This window comes from Coregonus lavaretus (assembly GCF_964263955.1).
Source record: "Coregonus lavaretus genome assembly, chromosome: 7".
NCBI lineage: Eukaryota > Metazoa > Chordata > Actinopteri > Salmoniformes > Salmonidae > Coregonus > Coregonus lavaretus.
In genome coordinates, this window is record NC_139994.1 from 28,906,925 (window position 1) to 28,927,210 (window position 20,286).

The 20,286-nt window shown below is 46.3% G+C and overlaps 1 protein-coding gene across 1 annotated transcript in view; it reads right to left on the bottom strand.

Moving 5' to 3' along the window:
- Positions 1-20,286, bottom strand: part of LOC311132789 (chloride channel protein-like) — a gene marked incomplete at its 3' end in the record, with an annotated part of 52,483 nt that overhangs the window by 5,274 nt on the left and 26,923 nt on the right. The window contains exons 8-19 of the mRNA XM_084166127.1: positions 19,957-20,082; positions 19,644-19,728; positions 17,658-17,759; positions 4,654-4,738; positions 3,195-3,350; positions 2,636-2,705; positions 2,314-2,424; positions 1,460-1,673; positions 1,127-1,260; positions 862-1,046; positions 397-478; positions 121-203 (exon numbers count right to left, since the gene is read on the bottom strand). Of these exons, the coding sequence (XP_084022253.1) occupies positions 121-203; positions 397-478; positions 862-1,046; positions 1,127-1,260; positions 1,460-1,673; positions 2,314-2,424; positions 2,636-2,705; positions 3,195-3,350; positions 4,654-4,738; positions 17,658-17,759; positions 19,644-19,728; positions 19,957-20,082 (1,433 nt within the window). The remainder of the gene's footprint in view (positions 1-120; positions 204-396; positions 479-861; positions 1,047-1,126; positions 1,261-1,459; positions 1,674-2,313; positions 2,425-2,635; positions 2,706-3,194; positions 3,351-4,653; positions 4,739-17,657; positions 17,760-19,643; positions 19,729-19,956; positions 20,083-20,286) is intronic.

Sequence of the window (20,286 nt, forward strand, 5' to 3'; positions counted from 1 at the left end):
TGGTCAATTAGTTGTTTAATAAAACCAAAAAATTACCAAAATGTTGGTTAATCGCTCAGCACTAGCGTAGAGTCACAGACACAGGCACAGACACTCTGCACACACACAGTTATAGACTACCTGTGACTGTCCCTCTGCCTGTCTGTCTCGGGAGGTGAAGATATTCCGTAGAGTTCTCCTAACAGACTGAAGATGGCCCTTTTCTGAAAAGGACAGATGATAAAATATGGATGAGGGTCAAAGTCTTCTACAAAGGTGTCTTGATGTTGAGATTGATAACTAAATAATTCAAAGCTGTATAATAATATGAATATACAATAAGCTGTATAATAATATGTGACATTCTGTTTCCAGGAACCCATAGAAGTATTGTTCCAGAGAGATGGTTCAACTCACCAGGAGCTGTGTGATTGGACGAGGGATCCTGTGGTTTAGGAGATGGCAGGGGGCCATTTCTCTCTTCCTGAACTGGGGTACTCTGGGAAATTTAACAAAACAGTCATTGTAAATTCATCACATTGACAGCTTAAATAATGACACAATACAATAAGTTCCTTGCCGCAAGGCGCTTCAGTAAGCGTTTTCCAGCTTGTCCCTGTAGAAGAACACTTTCTGGTTCCAGGTTGTCACCAAACAAAGAATCGTTTTAGAACCCTCCGAAGAACCTTCTTGGATGAAAACAGTTGCATGTAGACCCATTTAGAACCCTGTCCCTGTAGAACAACCCTTTTAGAACCCTTTTTCGCTGTACCTGCGAAAACATCTGCATATCTGTGTACGCAACCAATAAACTTTGATTGATTTTCTAAGAGTGTGTTTTTGATTCCTTATGAACATTTACCCTCGGTCTCTCTGACAAACCTTATCGCCACTCTCTTCATCCTCTTCATCCACAAAGGCAAAGGATTCCCAGCTGTCTTTGGCATACTGGTTCTGTTCCTGTAAACACTGTTCCTGCCTGAGGACCCGCCTCTCTGCAGAGAGCCACCAATCACAGAGAGCGTGGAGCTCTGACCGCTCGATGGAGCCCAATAGGATCATAGAATCTACAGGGAAGATAGTCACATGATGGAAATGAAGACACTGAAATGTATCCTCACGTTCATGAAAAACTCATTAATTTTACCTGTTGAATCCACTAGTGGTATCGTTTTGAGAGAAGTGGAATCCAGGAGGTGTATCAACTCCCTACAGGTGGACTGTAACGAGAGAAACTTCACTTTCCTAACCATGATGTCCTCCACAAAGATGTTATACTGGCTGTAAGTCAGAAGGAAATGGCAATCATTAATTCATGCTCAACACATGTGTACTACTGGTGTGTCTATGTTGAGGAATCAAGCATGCTGAGGCGGCCATATTGACTCAAACAACTCATTGTTTTAGCATGGGACCCTCAATGCAACTGGGCCCCCTTAGAGCCAACATGTCACCTTGGTTGCATGTTCTCTTTGCACACCTGATGTGTCCAAAGCCCAGCTCAGGGAGGTAAGGCAGTTTCTTGATCTGGATGATGGAGTCATAGAGCGAGGGCTGCAGGCCCTGGGCCACCATGTTGGCCAGGATCACCGCCACCATCATTGGCAGGATGTGGGAGATCTGGCCCGTCAGCTCGAAGCAGATCACTGCTGTGGACACCGTGTGGGTCACCGCCCCGGTCAGTGCCGCCGCTCCTGGGAGAGAGGAGGGAGAAGAGGAGGGAAAGGGTTGACGGAGGGAGAAATGGAAGACAGAGGAAGGGAGAGAGGGATGGGTAGAAAGAGAAAAGGGGAGAAAGAAGGCATTTGGAAGGGATGTGTAGATGGATGATCCACAGGAGAGGGGGATATAAAAGAGGGGGGAAGTGATGGGTGGATGGGCAAAAGATGGGAGTGATTCATGGAAAGAGGCAACACAGTACTCATAGTCGGTGAACAAGTACAGGAGGGATGGGAGGAGGGAAAGAAGGGATGAGGCATGGGGTGAAAAACAAGGGATGAGGGGTGAGGAAGAGAAACATTATATCAGGGACCCAGGGTTGAAAATCAGGGGGATGATTGATGTACAGAACGGCACGTGGGAATAGCGAAGGAAGAAAGGGTAAAAGGGGATGGAATGAAAGGAGCAGAGGAAAAGAGGAGGGGAGGGGGGTTTGTAGGGCAAGAGAGGGAAGATGAAGAAGATTAATGGAAGCATATAGGTTTATGGGTCACTGAGACAGCAGAGGACAGGAGAGGGGGAACAGACAGTGACATTTCGCCATCACACCAAAGGGGGATGACAGGCAGGCACTGACTGAGAGAGGGAGAGGAGGAGGTGGAAAGGGAGACTGACCAATGACTGCGTACCCTCCTGGGATGATGCGATACAAGATTCCATCAAACAGAATCCCGTGGGGGAAGAGGGCAGCCATGATCTCCCCCACCAGTCGGCCGAAAGAGGCTCCTGGGGAAAAAAAGACGATGGTATGGGAGGTGGAATGTCTACATTGCATGTTGGCTATCTGACATGTATCCTTTATGCAATGGTCATGTTCTGTAGTCCTACACTGGATCGCTCTCTGTCAATTTACATGAAAGAATAAATATAAAAAACTGATATGGAATTTGTGTTCATATTACAACTAATAACATGATAATGTTGTGCTTCTGTTTACCGAGTATGAACACAGGCATGAAGGCTCCAGAAGGGATGGGCATCGTCGTCGAAACAGCAGACATCCAAAACTGAGACATGGGTGGAATTCAATTAGTAACTGTGCAGAATTAATGCATCTTAGTACTTCCACAATAGCTTAGAGGTTTGACTGGACTTGAAAGGCATTTTTCACATAATAGACTACATTCCCGACTAGTCTTTTCGATTACATTTCTCCAATCCAATAATACCATTGTGACAAGATACAAATCAATTTCTTCTCAATGGGAAACGCTAATCATACTGATGCTAACACTCACAGTATTACCCCCTTATCCTCTAGTACACAGTGGAAATCTCTAGACAACTGTGTAAAGTGTGATACTGATGGAGCGTTAAGGATGACATCTCCACTACAGTCTCTCTGCAGAAGATTCTTATTCTACTGAGATGAGTGAATCAACCAGGAGTCTGTCATTGCACTGAGTGGCGCTATGTGCAATGTGTGACTATACCGACAAACGCTACGGGGTGGAAAAGAAAGAGAGAGGAGGGAGCGGGGGAATGAGGTAGGGTACCTTCATGACGAAGAAGAGGAGGAGGATGACGAAGACGCTGACGTCGGGGTGCAGCCAGGCAGAGGAGCGCCCCAGGCCGGGGGGAGGGGGGGAGCCCCAGATTTTGGTCCAGGTGAAGTTGTCAAACAGGGAGTTGATGCATTCTCTGGGCATCAGCTGGAGGTGGTATGAAAGAAGGGAAAGGAAGAGGGAAAAGTAATGGCAAATACTGTTAAAAAGTGTGAAGGAAAAATGGTGTTAAAAAGTGTTTATGAAAAATAGTGTTAAAAAGTGGTACTGAAAAAATAGTGTTAAAAGATTGAATGAAAAATAGTGTTAAAAAGAGTTTGGGATAAATTGTGTCAAAATGTGTAATGAATAGTTTAATATGTATCTAAATATAGAGTTATATTATGACAAAACCAACTGTACTGTAGTCAGAACTTGATCCAAATATTGCAGATGAAGATTGCTTTGTGTGCATCACATATGTCAACCCATAGGCCTATTCAATATATTGCCAAAAGAGAGGTTTTGAAATAAATACTGTACTGTGAGCAAAATGGTCAGTTTTGGAAACACCGCTGCATTTTAGCACCGTAGAAATGGGGCACAAGTACCGTCTTCAAAAGGTGCTAAACACCGTAGCTTGAGGGTGAAGATCCCACCACACACAGGTGTTTCTGGCTGCTTTAAACACACCTCATTCGCACTAACTAAGCAGTCTATTTTAAGGGGTCACAAAACACATGATTAACCTAGGGCTATTTCTGCATGGCTGAGCAAAGAGGCTTCTTCAATGAATATCCAGCTAATATTGAACATCTAGATTACTCAGTCCAGGGTTAGCCTGGGTACCAGAATTCTCATGAGAGCAGAAATATAACTGGTACTGGCAGCCAGCCCACTGGGCACAGACGTCAGTGCAAAGTCTAGTTTTGATTTACATTTGGTTGAGTTGTTAACTAACGTGAATTCAACAAAAAATGCCACCATGTCATTGGATTTAAGTTAAAAGTTGGGTGACAAAAAATACGAAATGCCCTTACGTTGATGACTTTTTTCAAATAATCCAATCAGTTTTCCACGTTGATTCGTTTTCCACATTGATTCAACGTCATCACATAGTTTTTTGGGTTGAAATTACGTGGAAACCACGTTGATTCAACCAGTTTGTGCCTAGTGGGTATTTCGAGTTATGAGAAAGCAAAGAATTCACAATTTATATATTTTGGTAAATAGTTGTACTCGTTAGATGATCCTATGAATGTTGCTCTGCAGGGATGTTTTTCATGATTGAGAATGGTAGATAACAGTCGCATTTTAGCCAAACAAAACAATATTGGTAACACTTTATAATAACTTATGCTTATTCAGTGTTATAAAGTGTTACTAACATGTTTTCAAGTCCCAATAAACAGGGACTTCTACAGAGCATGTTCATAGTGACAGATAAATACAATTGTATTTGAACTCTGACCTCTCCAGCCATGAACTGTCCAAATCCAGGGGGAAAGGTCAAGCTGGCTATCACTAAGGTCACAACACCGGGGAAAATCAGTCGGCTGGGGAAAGAAAAAGGATTAAAAAAACTCTGTTCCAACCCTATGTCCCTGTCGTTCTCTGTAGCTCGGCTAGTAGAGCACTCTTCGGCGCTTGCAATGCCAGGATAGTGGGTTCGATTCCTGGGACCACCCTATGTAAAATGTATGCACACATGACTCTAAATAGCATTGGATAAAAGTGTCTGCTAAATGGCATGCCTTCAGAAAGTTCACACCCCTTTACTTTTTCCACATTTTGTTGTGTTACAGCCTGAATTTAAAATGGATTACATTTAGATTTTGTGTCACTGATCTACACACAATACCCCATGTTAGAGGAGGGGGTCGCAGTTCCGGAGTGACACACTTGGTGTCATCCTCCGACAACCTTAGGCACCTCCTCACTCACAGTCTGGACTAATCAGTATCCTATTGGTGTCACCTGTGTCTACCTGTTCACCTGTGTATTTATGCCCTCACTTCCCTGTGTTCCCTTGCTCAGTTTTCTCTGTTAGTTTCTCTATGTCCAGCAGTATTACTCAGTGTCTGATCGGGGTGTTCTCCCTGTTTTGTTATTCGTTTCAGTCGTAGGTAGTATTTCGTGTTTTGGCTGTCAGACGGTTTTTGGAGACTTATTTGCTCCGACTTTCTTTTATTGTGGCTTCGGGACCACCAGTAAAGATCCTTGTTTCACCATCTCTGCCTACTGCCTACTGTATATCCTGCACCGCACCTGTGTCACACCTCACACCAACCCTTACAGAAAACTGAGCCAATATGGACCCAGTGGAGGCAGCACAGTATCGGAGCGCATTGGCAACACAGGGAGATATGCTGAACCAACACGACCGCAGCCTGCAGCAGATCATCGAGAATCTCCGCCAGCTGACGATCGCCGTGCAGAGCCAGGTGGACACCCGACCAGCCCCGGCAGCCAGCGGAGCGGAAGCAGCGGCAGCGGCGTCTCCAGTCTCGCCTACCACCTCCGGAGAGGTATGATGGACGTCCAGAGGGCTGCAGGGAATTCCTCACCCAGTGTTCCCTGGTATTCAGCCTACAACCCTCCTCCTCCCCGACGAAGCAGGGCTGGGTGGCTTACATCATCACTCTGTTGACAGGTCGGGCCCTTTCCTGGGCTACCGCGGAGTGGGAGAGCCAAACTCCGGCGTGCTCCGACTCCTACCAATTCACCCAGGAGCTACGCAAGATGTTCGACACCTCTCAGGTGGTGTCAGGGCACGAGGCCGGGAGGTGGCTCACGGCCTGTCGGCAGGGTGACCAGTAGGTGGCGGACTACTCTGTGGAGTTCTGGACCCGGGCTCGAGAGGCAGGATGGGAGGAGGCCGATCTGGTCGTCCTTTACGCGCAGGGGCAATCGGAGGGGATGAAGGACGAACTCTCCTTCAGGGAGCTGCCTGAGCTACTGGACGGCCTCGTCAAACTCTCGGTGTGGGTAGACAATCGGCGTCGTGAGAGGGCGCATGAGAGAGGGATGACGCAAGGCACGCCTCCGCGTCCCCCTATCAACCTGGAGGCTTTCCGCTGATTCAGGGAGGAGATACCTCAGGAGGAAACTATGCAGCTCGGGGCGGCGCACTTGTCCAGGATGGAGAGGCAGAGGCGTATGCGCCAGGGACGTTGCCTGTACTGCGGCCAGGCAGGTCACCACTGCGACTCATGCCCGGAGAAGCTGGGAAACGGGAGGGCTCGCTAGTATCGGGAGGGGTGCTAGCGAGCCGGAACCGAAACCCCAACTCCAGACACTCCCGGACTTTCAGTGGGCCCGCGCTGCGCGTGGGCGCATGCAATGGTGGATTCTGACACTGCGGGAAACCTGATGAACGCGGGCTGGCCCAAGGGTAGAGCGTTCCGTTACTCTCCCTCTCCAAGCAGTTTCGGTCATGGGCCTGGACGGCTGGCCGTTGGGGTCGGGCTTCATCACTAAGCGCAATGTCACCGTGCGTGTCCGGGTGGCGGGGGGGGCTATGGGAGGATATCCAGTTTTTCATTGTGGACTCTCCGGAGTGTCCCTCGTCCTCGGGCGCCCCTGGCTGGTCGCCCACAAACCCCGGATAGACTGGTTCACGGGGCGGCTCATCCTGGAAGGAGGCTCCGCCCCCATCCTGTGCCGGTCTCCACCGACCACTCATCAGCCCAAACCACCGTCCCAGACCACCTACCAGTCCTCACCTCTTCCCCAGGTCCCACACTCCGAACCGCCTACCGCCCTAGCGGCGGTTGCCACCGGGAGGACGGCGACTACAGACTCCGTCACCGGCCCAGACCTGGAAGGCGTTCCCTGGGAGTATTGGGATCTGGGGGAGGTGTTTAGTAAGAGGCGTGCCAAGGGCCTACCTCCTCACAGGCCATACGACTAAGCTATCGATCTCCTGCCGGGCGCCATGCCCACACGAGGTCGATTGTTTTCCTTGTCCCGGCCGGAGACGCTGGCCATGAGGGAGTATATCGACGAGGCACTCATTGAGGGGCACATCCATCCCTCTACCTCACCCGTGGGCGCGGGCTTCTTCTTCATGGGGAGAAAGGATGGTGGGCAGCGGCCGTGCATTGATTACCGGGCGCTCAACGACATCACGACTAAGAACCGCTATACACTCCCACTGATGACGACGGCATTCGAGTCGTTGCAGGGAGCCTGGGTCTTCACCAAGCTGCACTTACACAATGCCTACAGTGGCTTGCGAAAGTATTCACCCCCCTTAGCATTTTTCCTATGTTGTTGTCTTACAACCTGGAATTAAAATGGATTTTGGGGGGGGGTTGTATCATTTGATTTACACAACATGCATACCACTTTGAAGATGCTAAATATGTTTTATTGTGAAACAAACAAGAAATAAGAAAAAAAAAACAGAACACTTGAGCGTGCATAACTATTCACCCCCCCAAAGTCAATACTTTGTAGAGCCACCTTTTTCAGCAATTACAGCTGCAAGTCTCTTGGGGTATGTCTCTATAAACTTGGCACATCTAGCCACTGGGATTTTTGCCCATTCTTCAAGGCAAAACTGCTCCAGCTCCTTCAAGTTGGATGGGTTCCGCTGGTGTACAGCAATCTTTAAGTCATACCACAGATTCTCAATTGGATTGAGAAGTGGTCCTCTGTAGCTCAGCTGGTAGAGCACGGCGCTTGTAACGCCAAGGTAGTGGGTTCGATCCCCGGGACCACCCATACACAAAAAAAATATATATATATATATATATATATATATGTATGCACGCATGACTGTAAGTCGCTTTGGATAAAAGCGTCTGCTAAATGCCATATTAAAATTAAATTAAATTATTAAAATTGAGGTCTGGGCTTTGACTAGGCCATTCCAAGACATTTAAATGTTTCCCCTTAAACCACTCGAGTGTTGCTTTAGCAGTATGCTTAGGGTCATTGTCCTGCTGGAAGGTGAACCTCCGTCCCAGTCTCAAATCTTGGGAAGACTGAAACACGTTTCCCTCAAGAATTTCCCTGTATTTAGCGCCATCCATCATTCCTTCAATTCTGACCAGCTTCCCAGTCCATGCCGATGAAAAACACCCCCACAGCATGATACTGCCACCACCATGGTGATGAGAGGTGTTGGGTTTGTGCCAGACACAGCATTTTTCTTAATAGCCAATAAGCTCAATTTTTGTCTCATCTGACCAGAGTACCTTCTTCCATATGTTTGGGGAGTCTCCCACATGGCTTATGGCGAACACCAAACATGTTTGCTTATTTTTTTCTTTAAGCAATGGCTTTTTTCTGGCCACTCTTCAGTAAAGCCCAGCTCTGTGGAGTGTACGGCTTAAAGTGGTCCTATGGACAGATACTCCAATCTCCGCTGTGGAGCTTTGCAGTTCCTTCAGGGTTATCTTTTGTCTCTTTGTTGCCTCTCTGATTAATGCCCTCCTTGCCTGGTCCGTGAGTTTTGGTGGGCAGCCCTCTCTTGGCAGGTTTGTTGTGGTGCCATATTCTTTCCATTTTTTAATAATGGATTTAATGGTGCTCCGTGGGATGTTCAAAGTTTCTGATATTTTTTTATAACCCAACCCTGATCTGTACTTCTCCACAACTTTGTCCCTGACCTGTTTGGCGAGCTCCTCGGTCTTCATGGTGCCGCTTGCTTGGTGGTGCCCCTTGCTTAGTGGTGTTGCAGACTCTGGGGCCTTTCAGAACAGGTGTATATATACTGAGATAATGTGACAGATCATGTGACACAGGTACACTTTATTTAACTAATTATGTGACTTCTGAAGGTAATTGGTTGCACCAGATCTTATTTAGGGGCTTCATAGCAAAGGGGGTGAATACATATGCACGCACCACTTTTCCATTATTTATTTGTAAGAATTATTTGAAACAAGTTATTTTTTTCATTTCACTTCACCAATTTGGACTATTTTGTGTATGTCCATTACATGAAATCCAAAAAAAATTCCATTTAAATTACAGGTTGTAATGCAACAAAATAGGAAAAACGCTAAGGGGGCTGAACACTTTTGCAAGGCACTGTACAACCTGGTGAGGATTCGGGAGGGGGACGAGTGGAAGACGACTTTTAACACACCCAGTGGGCATTACGAGTACCAAGTCATGCCGTTCGGTCTAGCCAACGCACCTGCGGTGTTCCAGTCGTTGGTCAACGGCGTCTTCGTGTATTTGGATGACATCCTAATATTCTCAAAGGACATGAGTGAACACCAGCAGCACGTTCGGCAGGTCCTCCAACACCTTCTCCGTCACCAGCTCTACGTCAAGGCGGAGAAGTGCGTGTTCTACACAGAGACAGTATCCTTCCATGGGGTTCATCGTCACACAGGGACCTACAGATGGACCCAGCCAAGGTCAGCACGGTACTGGATTGGCCCCAGCCCTCATCCCTCAAGCAACTACAGCAGTTTTTAGGGTTCGCTAATTTTTATAGCCGATTTATTCGCAATTTTAGCTCCCTAGCTGCTCCCCTGACAGCCCTCACCCAGACGAGCATGTGCTCCTTCGCCTGGACCCTGGAAGTGGGGGAACGCATTTGATGCGCTTAAGCGGCGCTTTACATCAGCCCCGTTTCTAGGGCATCCTGATCCGTCCCTGCCGTTCATTGTGGAGGTGGATGCTTCAGACGTTGCGGTGGGAGCAATCCTGTCCCAGAGGTTCCTCGCGGATGGTAAGACTCACCTCTGCGTGTTTGTCTCCCGCCGGCTGTCCCCGGCGGAGCGGAATTACGACATTGGGAACCGTGAGTTGCTAGCAGTAAACCTTGCCCTGGGGGAGTGGAGGCATTGGCTAGAGGGGGCCGCCCATCCATTCGTCATATGGACGGACCATAAGAACTTAGCCTACATTCAGGGGCCAAGAGGCTGAACTCGCACGAGACCAGGTGGGCGTTGTTCTGCACCAGGTTCCGGTTCACCATCTCATACCGTCCGGGGTCGACGAACACCAAGCCTGACACGCTCTCCCGGCAGTTCGACCCCGTGGACCTGGTGGAGAGGGACGACCCCATTGTCCCCAATGCCCTGATTGCTGCACCAGTTTCATGTGGAATCGATAGGCTGGTCAGAGCAGCGCTACGGCGGGAGCCCGATCCGGGCAGAGGTCCATCGGGGAGGATGTACGTACCCAAGGCTGCGCGCTCGCGACTGCTTCAGTGGGCGCACGTGTCCGACCTCACCAGCCATCCGGGGGGTGCCAGGACATTGGAGTTCCTGCGTAGGAGGTTCTGGTGGCCATTGGCTGAGGGGGATACGCACGCCTTCGTGGCTCCTTGCCTAGTGTGCGCGCGCATGAAGAGCTCACATCAGCCCGCGGCAGCACTGCTCCGACCCCTGCCTATCCCCAAGTGTCCCTGGTCCCACATCTCTCTGGATGTCATTTCCGCCCTACCCCCTTCTGATGGATACACAGTCATCCTGGTCGTTGTGGACCGGTTCTCGAAGGCTGCCGACTTCATTCCCCTTCCAAAACTCCCATCGGCCCGGGAGACGGCTAAGTTGGTGGTGCAGCACGTTTTCCGGGTCCATGGCCTTCCCCTAGATGTGGTGTCGGATCGGGGCCCTCAGTTCACCTCCAGGTTCTGGAAGGCGTTCACCACCTGCCTCGGCGCTTCCGTCAGCTTGTCTGCCCGTTCGACTGGGGATGGAAGCCGGAAGACAAGCTGACGGAGGCGCCGAGGTAGGTGGTGAACACCTTCCAGAACCTGGAGGCGAACTGAGCACGTCAACCATGATCTGGAGGGGTTGCTGAGGTGCTACACCTCCAGCAATGTGGAGTCAGCGACTGGCGTTGGCGGAGTACACCCACAACACCCTTCTCTGCTCATCCACCTGCCTGTCCCCCTTCAAGTGCCAATACGGGTACCAACCACTCCTATTTCCTGAGCAAGAGGAGGAGGCGGCGGTCCTGTCGGTCCAGGCCCACATCAGTCGCTGTCGCCGCATCTGCAGGCAGGTACGGGCGGCGCTTAAGCGGGCCTCGGTCAGGTCTCAACATCAGGCCAACCGCAGGTGTCGCCCGGCCCCGGTTTTTCGCCCGGGACAGAGGGTGTGGCTCTCCACGCGGGATCTTCCCCTCCCAAGGGCATACCACCTGCAACTTTCCCCCACCATGCGGGTGCATCCCACATTCCATGTGTCCCTCCTCAAGCCTGTCGCCACCTGTCCCCTGGCTCCCCCGGCTCCCCCGCCTCGTCCTGTTCCCCCACTGTGCTTCGTCGGAGGACAGCCGGCTTTTACTGTGGACCGGATCCTGGACTGCCGAAGGGTGGGGAGGGGTCTCCAATTTCTAGTGGACTGGGAGGGTTATGGGCCGGAGGAGCGGTCCTGGGTGCCCAGGAGGGACATTCTGGACCCAGGGCTGATAACAACATTCCGTCACTCGGAGGCGCCGAAGTGAACGGCTGGGGCCATTACAAGAGGGGGTTGCAGTTCCGGAGCGACCCACTAGGTGTCATCCTCTGACAACCTTAGGCACCTCCTCACTCACAGTCTGGACTAATCAGTATCCTATTGGTGTCACCTGTGTCTACCTGTTCACCTGTGTATTTATGCCCTCACTTCCCTGTGTTCCCTTGCTCAGTTTTCTGTTAGTTTCTCTATGTCCAGCAAGTACCTGTACATCGGTGTCTAATCGGAGACCTATGCACAGGTACTTGAGAAGTGTTCTCCCTGTTTCGTTATTTGTTTCAGTCGTAGGTAGTATTTCGGATTTTGGCTGTCAGCCGGTTTTTGGAGACTTATTTGCTCCGACTTTCTTTTGTCGTGATAAGTCTGTTATTTTGTATTTTGGCTTCGGGACCACCAGTAAAGATCCTGCTGTATATACTGCACGACAACCTGGGTCACACCTCACACCAACCCTTACAACCCCATAATGTAAAAGTGGAGTAATGTTTTAAGAATCTTGTACAAAATGAAAAGCTGAAATGTCTTAAGACAGTAAGTATTCAACCCCTTTGTTATGGCAAGCCTAAATAACTTCAGGAGTAAAAATGTGCTTAACAAGTCAGATAAGTTGCATGGACTAATTCTCTGTGCAATAATGGTGTTTAACATATATTTTTTTCTGACTACCCCATCTCTGTACCCCACACATACAATTATCTGTTACATCCCTTAGTCGAGCAATGAATTTCAAGCACAGATTCAACGACAAAGACCAGTGAGGTTTTCCAATGCCTCACAAAGAAGGACACCTATTAGTAGATGGGTAAAAAAAATAAAAGAAACAGACATTGAGTACCCCTTTGAGCATGGATAAGTTATTAATTACACTTTGGATGGTGTATCACTACACCCAGTCACTACAAAGATACCTTTGGTGGCTCCTCAGAGGAGGAAGGGGAGGACCATCCTCCTCAGTGAATTTCAGAAAAATTAAAAAATATATATTTTTAAAACGTTATCCTTTTTAGATAAAACTATATAAATATAATCACGTCACAAAATAATTGATTATAAAACACTATTTTGCAATGAACATCTACAGTAGCTTCAACAGCACTCTGTAGGGTATCACCATGGTGTAGCCAGAAGACAGCTAGCTTCCGTCATCCTCTGGGTATATTAACTTCAATACAAAACCTAGAAGGCTCATGGTTCTCACCCCATTCCATAGACTTACACAATAATTATGACAACATACGGAGGACATCCTCCAACCTATCAGAGCTCTTGCAGCATGAACTGACATGTTGTCCACCCAAACAAAGGATCAGAGAATGAATCTAGTACTGAAAGCATAAGCTACAGTTAGCTAGCACTGCAGTGCATAAAATGTGGTGAGTAGTTTACATTTAAGTCATTTAGCAGACACTCTTATCCAGAGCGACTTACAAATTGGTGCATTCAACTTAGGATAGCCAGTTGACTCAAAGTTGACTCAAAGAGAGAGAAAGACAATAGTTGAACAGTTTTAAACAAATTCATTTCTTCCAAAATGAAGGAGAAGAGAGAGAGATAGCGAGATTTCGAAAACGTTTTTCACTTTCAGTTTAACTTACTTAGCTAGCAAATGCAGCTAGCTAGGTTAGCCTACTCAAATACCCTGCTCAAACAGAGGGATGCTATGTTAGCTAGCTGGCTATGACTATCCAACACAACACTGGAACTCTTCCAAGTCAAGGAAAGCTTTTGGTTTTACAAATGTATTGCCATCGGGACCCGCCGGTGTAAGTGCTAAACTGCTTACTGACTGTACACTAATGTTACTGTAGCAGTTTTACTAACGCATTAGTTCTATTAGCTATGTTGACTATGATGTTACTTTAGCTAATATGGTGACAGCTAATAGGCTGTGTGTAGCAGTTATGATATGGTTTGGCTTGGAAAAGTTTTTTCGCCTGGTCACATACAGCTGATTCGTTGTGCATTGAAGTTCACAAGCGAAGGGAAAAGTTGAGAGGAGGAGAGTGCATAGATGCGAGAAGGAATACAACGTGGCTGCTATGAAAGTGAACTGTGTTTACGCATGATCAGAGTTTTATTCATTCCACTAATTCTGTTGAAAAACATTTCTTAAACGAAAGCAAACGGAACAAAACGGGGAAAAGGCTTCTTAACAGCTTCTACCCCCAAGCCAGCTAATCATGGCTACCTGGACTATTTGCATTGTCCCCCCCACCCCACCCCCTCTTTTACGCTGCTGCTACTCTGTTTATTATCTATGCATAGTCACTTTAACTCTACCCACATGTACATACAGTGGGGGAAAAAAGTATTTAGTCAGCCACCAATTGTGCAAATTCTCCCACTTAAAAAGATGAGAGAGGCCTGTAATTTTCATCATAGGTACACGTCAACTATGACAGACAAATTGAGAAATTCTTTTCCAGAAAATCACATTGTAGGATTTTTAATGAATTTATTTGCAAATTATGGTGGAAAATAAGTATTTGGTCACCTACAAACAAGCAAGATTTCTGGCTCTCACAGACCTGTAACTTCTTCTTTAAGAGGCTTCTCTGACCTCCACTCGTTACCTGTATTAATGGCACCTGTTTGAACTTGTTATCAGTATAAAAGACACCTGTCCACAACCTCAAACAGTCACACTCCAAACTCCACTATGGCCAAGACCAAAGAGCTGTCAAAGGACACCAGAAACAAAATTGTAGACCTGTACCAGGCTGGGAAGACTGAATCTGCAATAGGTAAGCAGCTTGGTTTGAAGAAATCAACTGTGGGAGCAATTATTAGGAAATGGAAGACATACAAGACCACTGATAATCTCCCTCGATCTGGGGCTCCACGCAAGATCTCACCCCGTGGGGTCAAAATGATCACAAGAACGGTGAGCAAAAATCTCAGAACCACACGGGGGGGCCTAGTGAATGACCTGCAGAGAGCTGGGACCAAAGTAACAAAGCCTACCATCAGTAACACACTACGCCGCCAGGGACTCAAATCCTGCAGTGCGAGACGTGTCCCCCTGCTTAAGCCAGTACATGTCCAGGCCCGTCTGAAGTTCGCAAGAGTGCATTTGGATGATCCAGAAGAGGATTGGGAGAATGTCATATGGTCAGATGAAACCAAAATATAACTTTTTGGTAAAAACTCAACTCGTCGTGTTTGGAGGACAAAGAATGCTGAGTTGCATCCAAAGAACACCATACCTACTGTGAAGCATGGGGGTGGAAACATCATGCTTTGGGGCTGTTTTTCTGCAAAGGGACCAGGACGACTGATCCGTGTAAAGGAAAGAATGAATGGGGCCATGTATCGTGAGATTTTGAGTGAAAACCTCCTTCCATCAGCAAGGGCATTGAAGATGAAACGTGGCTAGGTCTTTCAGCATGACAATGATCTCAAACACACCGCCCGGGCAACGAAGGAGTGGCTTCGTAAGAAGCATTTCAAGGTCCTGGAGTGGCCTAGCCAGTCTCCAGATCTCAACCCCATAGAAAGTCTTTGGAGGGAGTTGAAAGTCTGTGTTGCCCAGCGACAGCCCCAAAACATCACTGTTCTAAAGGAGATCTGCATGGAGGAATGGGCCAAAATACCAGCAACAGTGTGTGAAAACCTTGTGAAGACTTACAGAAAACATTTGACCTGTGTCATTGCCAACAAAGGGTATATAACAAAGTATTGAGAAACTTTTGTTATTGACCAAATACTTATTTTCCACCATAATTTGCAAATAAATTCATAAAAAATCCTACAATGTGATTTTCTGGAGAAAAAAAATCTCATTTTGTCTGTCATAGTTGACGTGTACCTATGATGAAAATTACAGGCCTCTCTCATCTTTTTAAGTGGGAGAACTTGCACAATTGGTGGCTGACTAAATACTTTTTTTCCCCACTGTATTACCTAAATTTCCTCGACTAACCGGTGCCCCCGCACATTGACTTTGTACCGGTACCCCCTGTATATAACCTCCCTACTGTTATTTTATTTTACTGCTGCTCTTTAATCATTTTTTATTTTTTACTTAACACTTTTTGTCTTAAAACTGCATTGTTGGTTAAGGGCTTGTAAGAAAGCATTTCACTGTAAGGTCTACACCTGTTGTATTTGATAATACAATTTGAGTTGATAAACATACCTGAATTTGTCCAACATAAACTCTTGTTTGCAACTGTTGGACTAATGATTACACCCTAGATAAGCTAGATGCAGGCAAGAGTGTGCAAGGCGGTATCGAATGTGTCACTGTCTGTCCATGTGTCACTGTCTGTCATCTCACATTTTTGTCTCGACCTGTGTGCACCTACTTTGTAAACTTTCATTCATAGGCTAGGTTGTAGCAATCTCATGATGGGTATAGGGAAAACATGAGTATCATGTAGTAGCCTAAACCTATCACTGTTACATTGAACTGGATGAATGGAATATGAATGACAGTCATCCAATATGCTGTCATAGAAATAAGGCCATGCTCATGAAAAAAATGTAATCGGCCTCCCTCATCTTAAACGGCACTGACCGCCACCGAAAGATACAGGCATCCTTCCTAACTCAATTGACGGAGAGGAAGGAAACCACTCAGGGATTTCACCATGAAGCCAAATGGTGATTTTAAACCAGTTACAGAGTTAAATAGCTGTGATAGGATAAAACTGAGGATGGATCAACAGCATTGTAGTTACTCCACAATACTAACCTAAATGACAGAGGGAATCGAAGGAAGCTTGTACAGAATACAAATATTGCAAAACATGCATCCTGTTTGCAATAAGGCACTAAAGTAATACTGATTTTTTTTGTCCTAAATATAAAGCATTATGTTTGGGGCAAATACAACACATCACTGAGTACCACTCTTCATATTTTCAATCATGGTGGAGTCTGCATCATGTTATGGGTATGCTTGTCATCAGCAAGGACTAGGGAGTTTTTTAGGATAAAAGAAAAGGAATAGAGCTAAGCACAGGCAAGGTCCTAGAGGAAAACCTGGTTCAGTCTGCTTTCCAACAGACACTGGGAGACAAATCCACATTTCAGCAGGACAATAACCTAAAATGCAAGGCTAAATATACACTGGAGTTACTTACCAAGACGACATCGAATGTTCGAGTGCCCTAGTTACAGTTTTGACTTAAATCGACTTGAAAATCTATGGCAAGACATGAAAATGTCTATCTAGCAATGATCAACAACCAACTTGACAGAGCTTAGAGAAATATTGTACAATCAAGCTTTGCAAAGCTCTTAGAGACTTATCCAGAAAGACTCACAGCTGTAATCGCTGCCAAAGGTGATTCTAACATGTATTGACTCAGGGGGTTGAATACTTATTTAATCAAATTGTATTAGTGTTATATTTTCCATACATTTTTCTTCCACTTTGACATTACAGGGTAGTTTGTGTAGATTGTTGACAAAAAATTAAAATTAAATCATTTTTAAACCCACTTTGTAACACAACAAAATGGCGAAAAAGACAAGGCACTCTATCACTTTATGAAGGCACTGTATAACCCTCAATATAACTGCACCCTGTGCCATAATACTCACTTCAAAAATGTCCTGCTTCTCCTCCTATAAGATAAGATAACCTCCCTCTGTCTCCCAGTAGGACATGCCTAAGAACAAGCACCAATTTAACAGTCTCAAAGCTGACAAAATAATTACCCCCTCCTGGTCTCTGTTTGTCTAATTTCATCTTCCCTACAGTGTAACTATGTGCAGCTCTGACAAAAGCAGCTGCATTGGTTGCTGCTAAATCATTCATTTGTATTGGAGTGAGAGTGTGTAACTAGTTTCTTTTTCAGAGACCACAGATTGCTTATAGATGGATCGATCAATGTCTGGATGATGGTTTGATTGTCTGTTTGTTTTTGTAAAATGCACCAGTCGGCAACAATATTTTATTTGGAGAAAGACAATGGATGATTCTATTCTATTTATATTTCATTCTACTAAGTCCCTAGCCTGATCCTCCCCAATTCAGGTATGCATTTTCCTCAGGTGTCTCATCAAAATACATCCCCTCATCCCTGTAACTCACTGTCTGGTGAGGAAGCGTGTCATGGCATTGGGTTTCCTCATGAACAGCACCACCTGGCGGTTCAGCCAGACGAAGAAGGCCCCCAGGAACCCACAGGAGATCCTGCAGTGACAACCACCAGCACCTTTACCTCACTCACTCTCAAGGTTGACATTTTCTGAAGAATATACAGTATGTGTGCTTGCTTCAGATGTTAGTTTAGTTGGTGTTGATCTAGCCTGTACAGTCGTGGTCAAACGTTTTGAGAATGACTAAAGTATTGGTCTTCACAAAGTTTGCTGCTTCAGTGTTTTTAGATATTTTTGTCAGATGTTACTATGGTATACTGAAGTATAATTCCAAACATTCCATAAGTGTCAAATGCTTTTATTGACAATGACATTAAGTTTATGGAAAGAGTCAATATTTGCAGTGTTGACCCTTCTTTTTCAAGACCTCTGCAATCCGCCCTGGCATGCTGTCAATTAACTTCTGGGCCACATCCTGACTGATGGCAGCCCATTCTTGCATAATCAATGCTTGGAGTTTGTGGGTTTTTGTTTGTCCACCTGCCTCTTGAGGATTGACCACAAGTTCTCAATGGGATTAAGGTCTGGGGAGTTTCCTGGCCATGGACCCAAAATGTCGATGTTTTGTTTCCAGAGCCACTTAGTTTTCACTTTTGCCTTATGGCAAGGTGCTCCATCATGCTGGAAAAGGCATTGTTCGTCACCAAACTGTTCTTGGATGGTTGGGAGAAGTTGCTCTCGGAGGATGTGTTGGTACCATTCTTTATTCATGGCTGTGTTCTTAGGCAAAATTGTGAATGAGCCCACTCCCTTGGCTGAGAAGCAACCCCACACATGAATGGTCTCAGGATGCTTTACTGTTGGCATGACACAGGACTGATGGTAGCGCTCACCTTGTCTTCTCCGGGACAAGCTTTTTTTCCGGATGCCCCAAACAATCGGAAAGGGGATTCATCAGAGAAAATGACTTTACCCCAGTCCTCAGCAGTCCAATCCCTGTACCTTTTGCAGAATATCAGTCTGTCCCTGATGTTTTTCCTGGAGAGGAGTGGCTTCCTCGCTGCCCTTCTTGACACCAGGCCATCCTCCAAAAGTCTTCGCCTCAGATGCACTCACACCTGCTGCCATTCCTGAGCAAGCTCTGCACTGGTGGTGCCCCGATCCCGCAGCTGAATCAACTTTAGGAGACGGTCCTGGCGCTTGCTGGACTTTCTTGGGCGCCCTGAAGCCTTCTTCACAACAATTAAACCCCACTCCTTGAAGTTCTTGATGATCCGATAAATGGTTGATTTAGGTGCAATTTTACTAGCAGCAATATCCTTGCCTGTGAAGCCCTTTTTGTGCAAAGCAATGATGACGGCATGTGTTTCCTTGCAGGTAACCATGGTTAACAGAGGAAGAACAATGATTTCAAGCACCACCCTCCTTTTAAAGCTTCCAGTCTGTTATTCTAACTCAATCAGCATGACAGAGTGATCTCCAGCCTTGTCCTCATCAACACTCTCACCTGTGTTAACGAGATAATCACTGACATGTTGTCAGCTGGTCCTTTTGTGGCAGGGCTGAAATGCAGTGGAAAAGTTTTTTGGGGATTAAGTTCATTTTCATGGCAAAGAGGGACTTTGCAATTAATTGCAATTCATCTGATCACTCTTCATAACATTCTGGAGTATATGCAAATTGCCATCATAGAAACTGAGGCAGCAGACTTTGTGAAAATTAATATTTGTGTCATTCTCAAAACTTTTGGCCACGACTGTTTTTTCTAGATCTCTAATCTAGGAAGCTGAAGCAAGCACACTAGCAAGCAAAACCATTCACACCATCTCAGTTCTTAAAATAACTACCAATTTAAGAGCTTTATGGCACATAGACTGAGATTATACATTCATGTTGGGTTGTGACAAAGAACTACATACAGTGTGGTCACCGTGCCCTCACCACGCTCCTGGGGCCCCCTCTCGACCCTTTCTCTCACCCGATGATGGCAAATGCAGGCAGCTCCTGGAGGTCAAAGGGGAAGTCCATGCGGAACTTGGTGCGGAAGAGAGCAGTGATGGTGACTATGGTGGACGAGAGGACAGGGGGTGCAGGGAAATAGAGAGATAGAGAGTCTTAGAACTTATACATGCACATTATACTATTTATCATATATCGTGCCTTCAGAAAGTATTCACACCCCTTGACCTTTTTTGTTGTGTTACAGCCTGAATTTAAAATAGATTACATTTTGATTTCTTGTCACTGGCCTATACACAATACCTCATAGTACATGTAGTTAATTGACCTACCTGCATCTTTGTTGAACACAGAGAGCACTCTGAATATGAAGGCACTGAAGGTGGCAGCAAAATAACCTCTCCAGTAGTTCCTCACAGCAAAGTAAGTGGACGTCACTTCTATACTGAACAGCACCCCTGGTGGAACAACAGGATCAAAGCAAGAGGTCAAATATCAGTCAGATCATATCAGAAAATGTGGCACTTAATTCAAGTCTAGATCGCATTTTGACACTGAAGACTTGCTATGATGACCTGTCACAAATATAACTGAGGCAATTTCAACACTACGCCTATATTGATTGTTTCAGCTGATTTTGTAGCTTGCTTTATACTAGATGA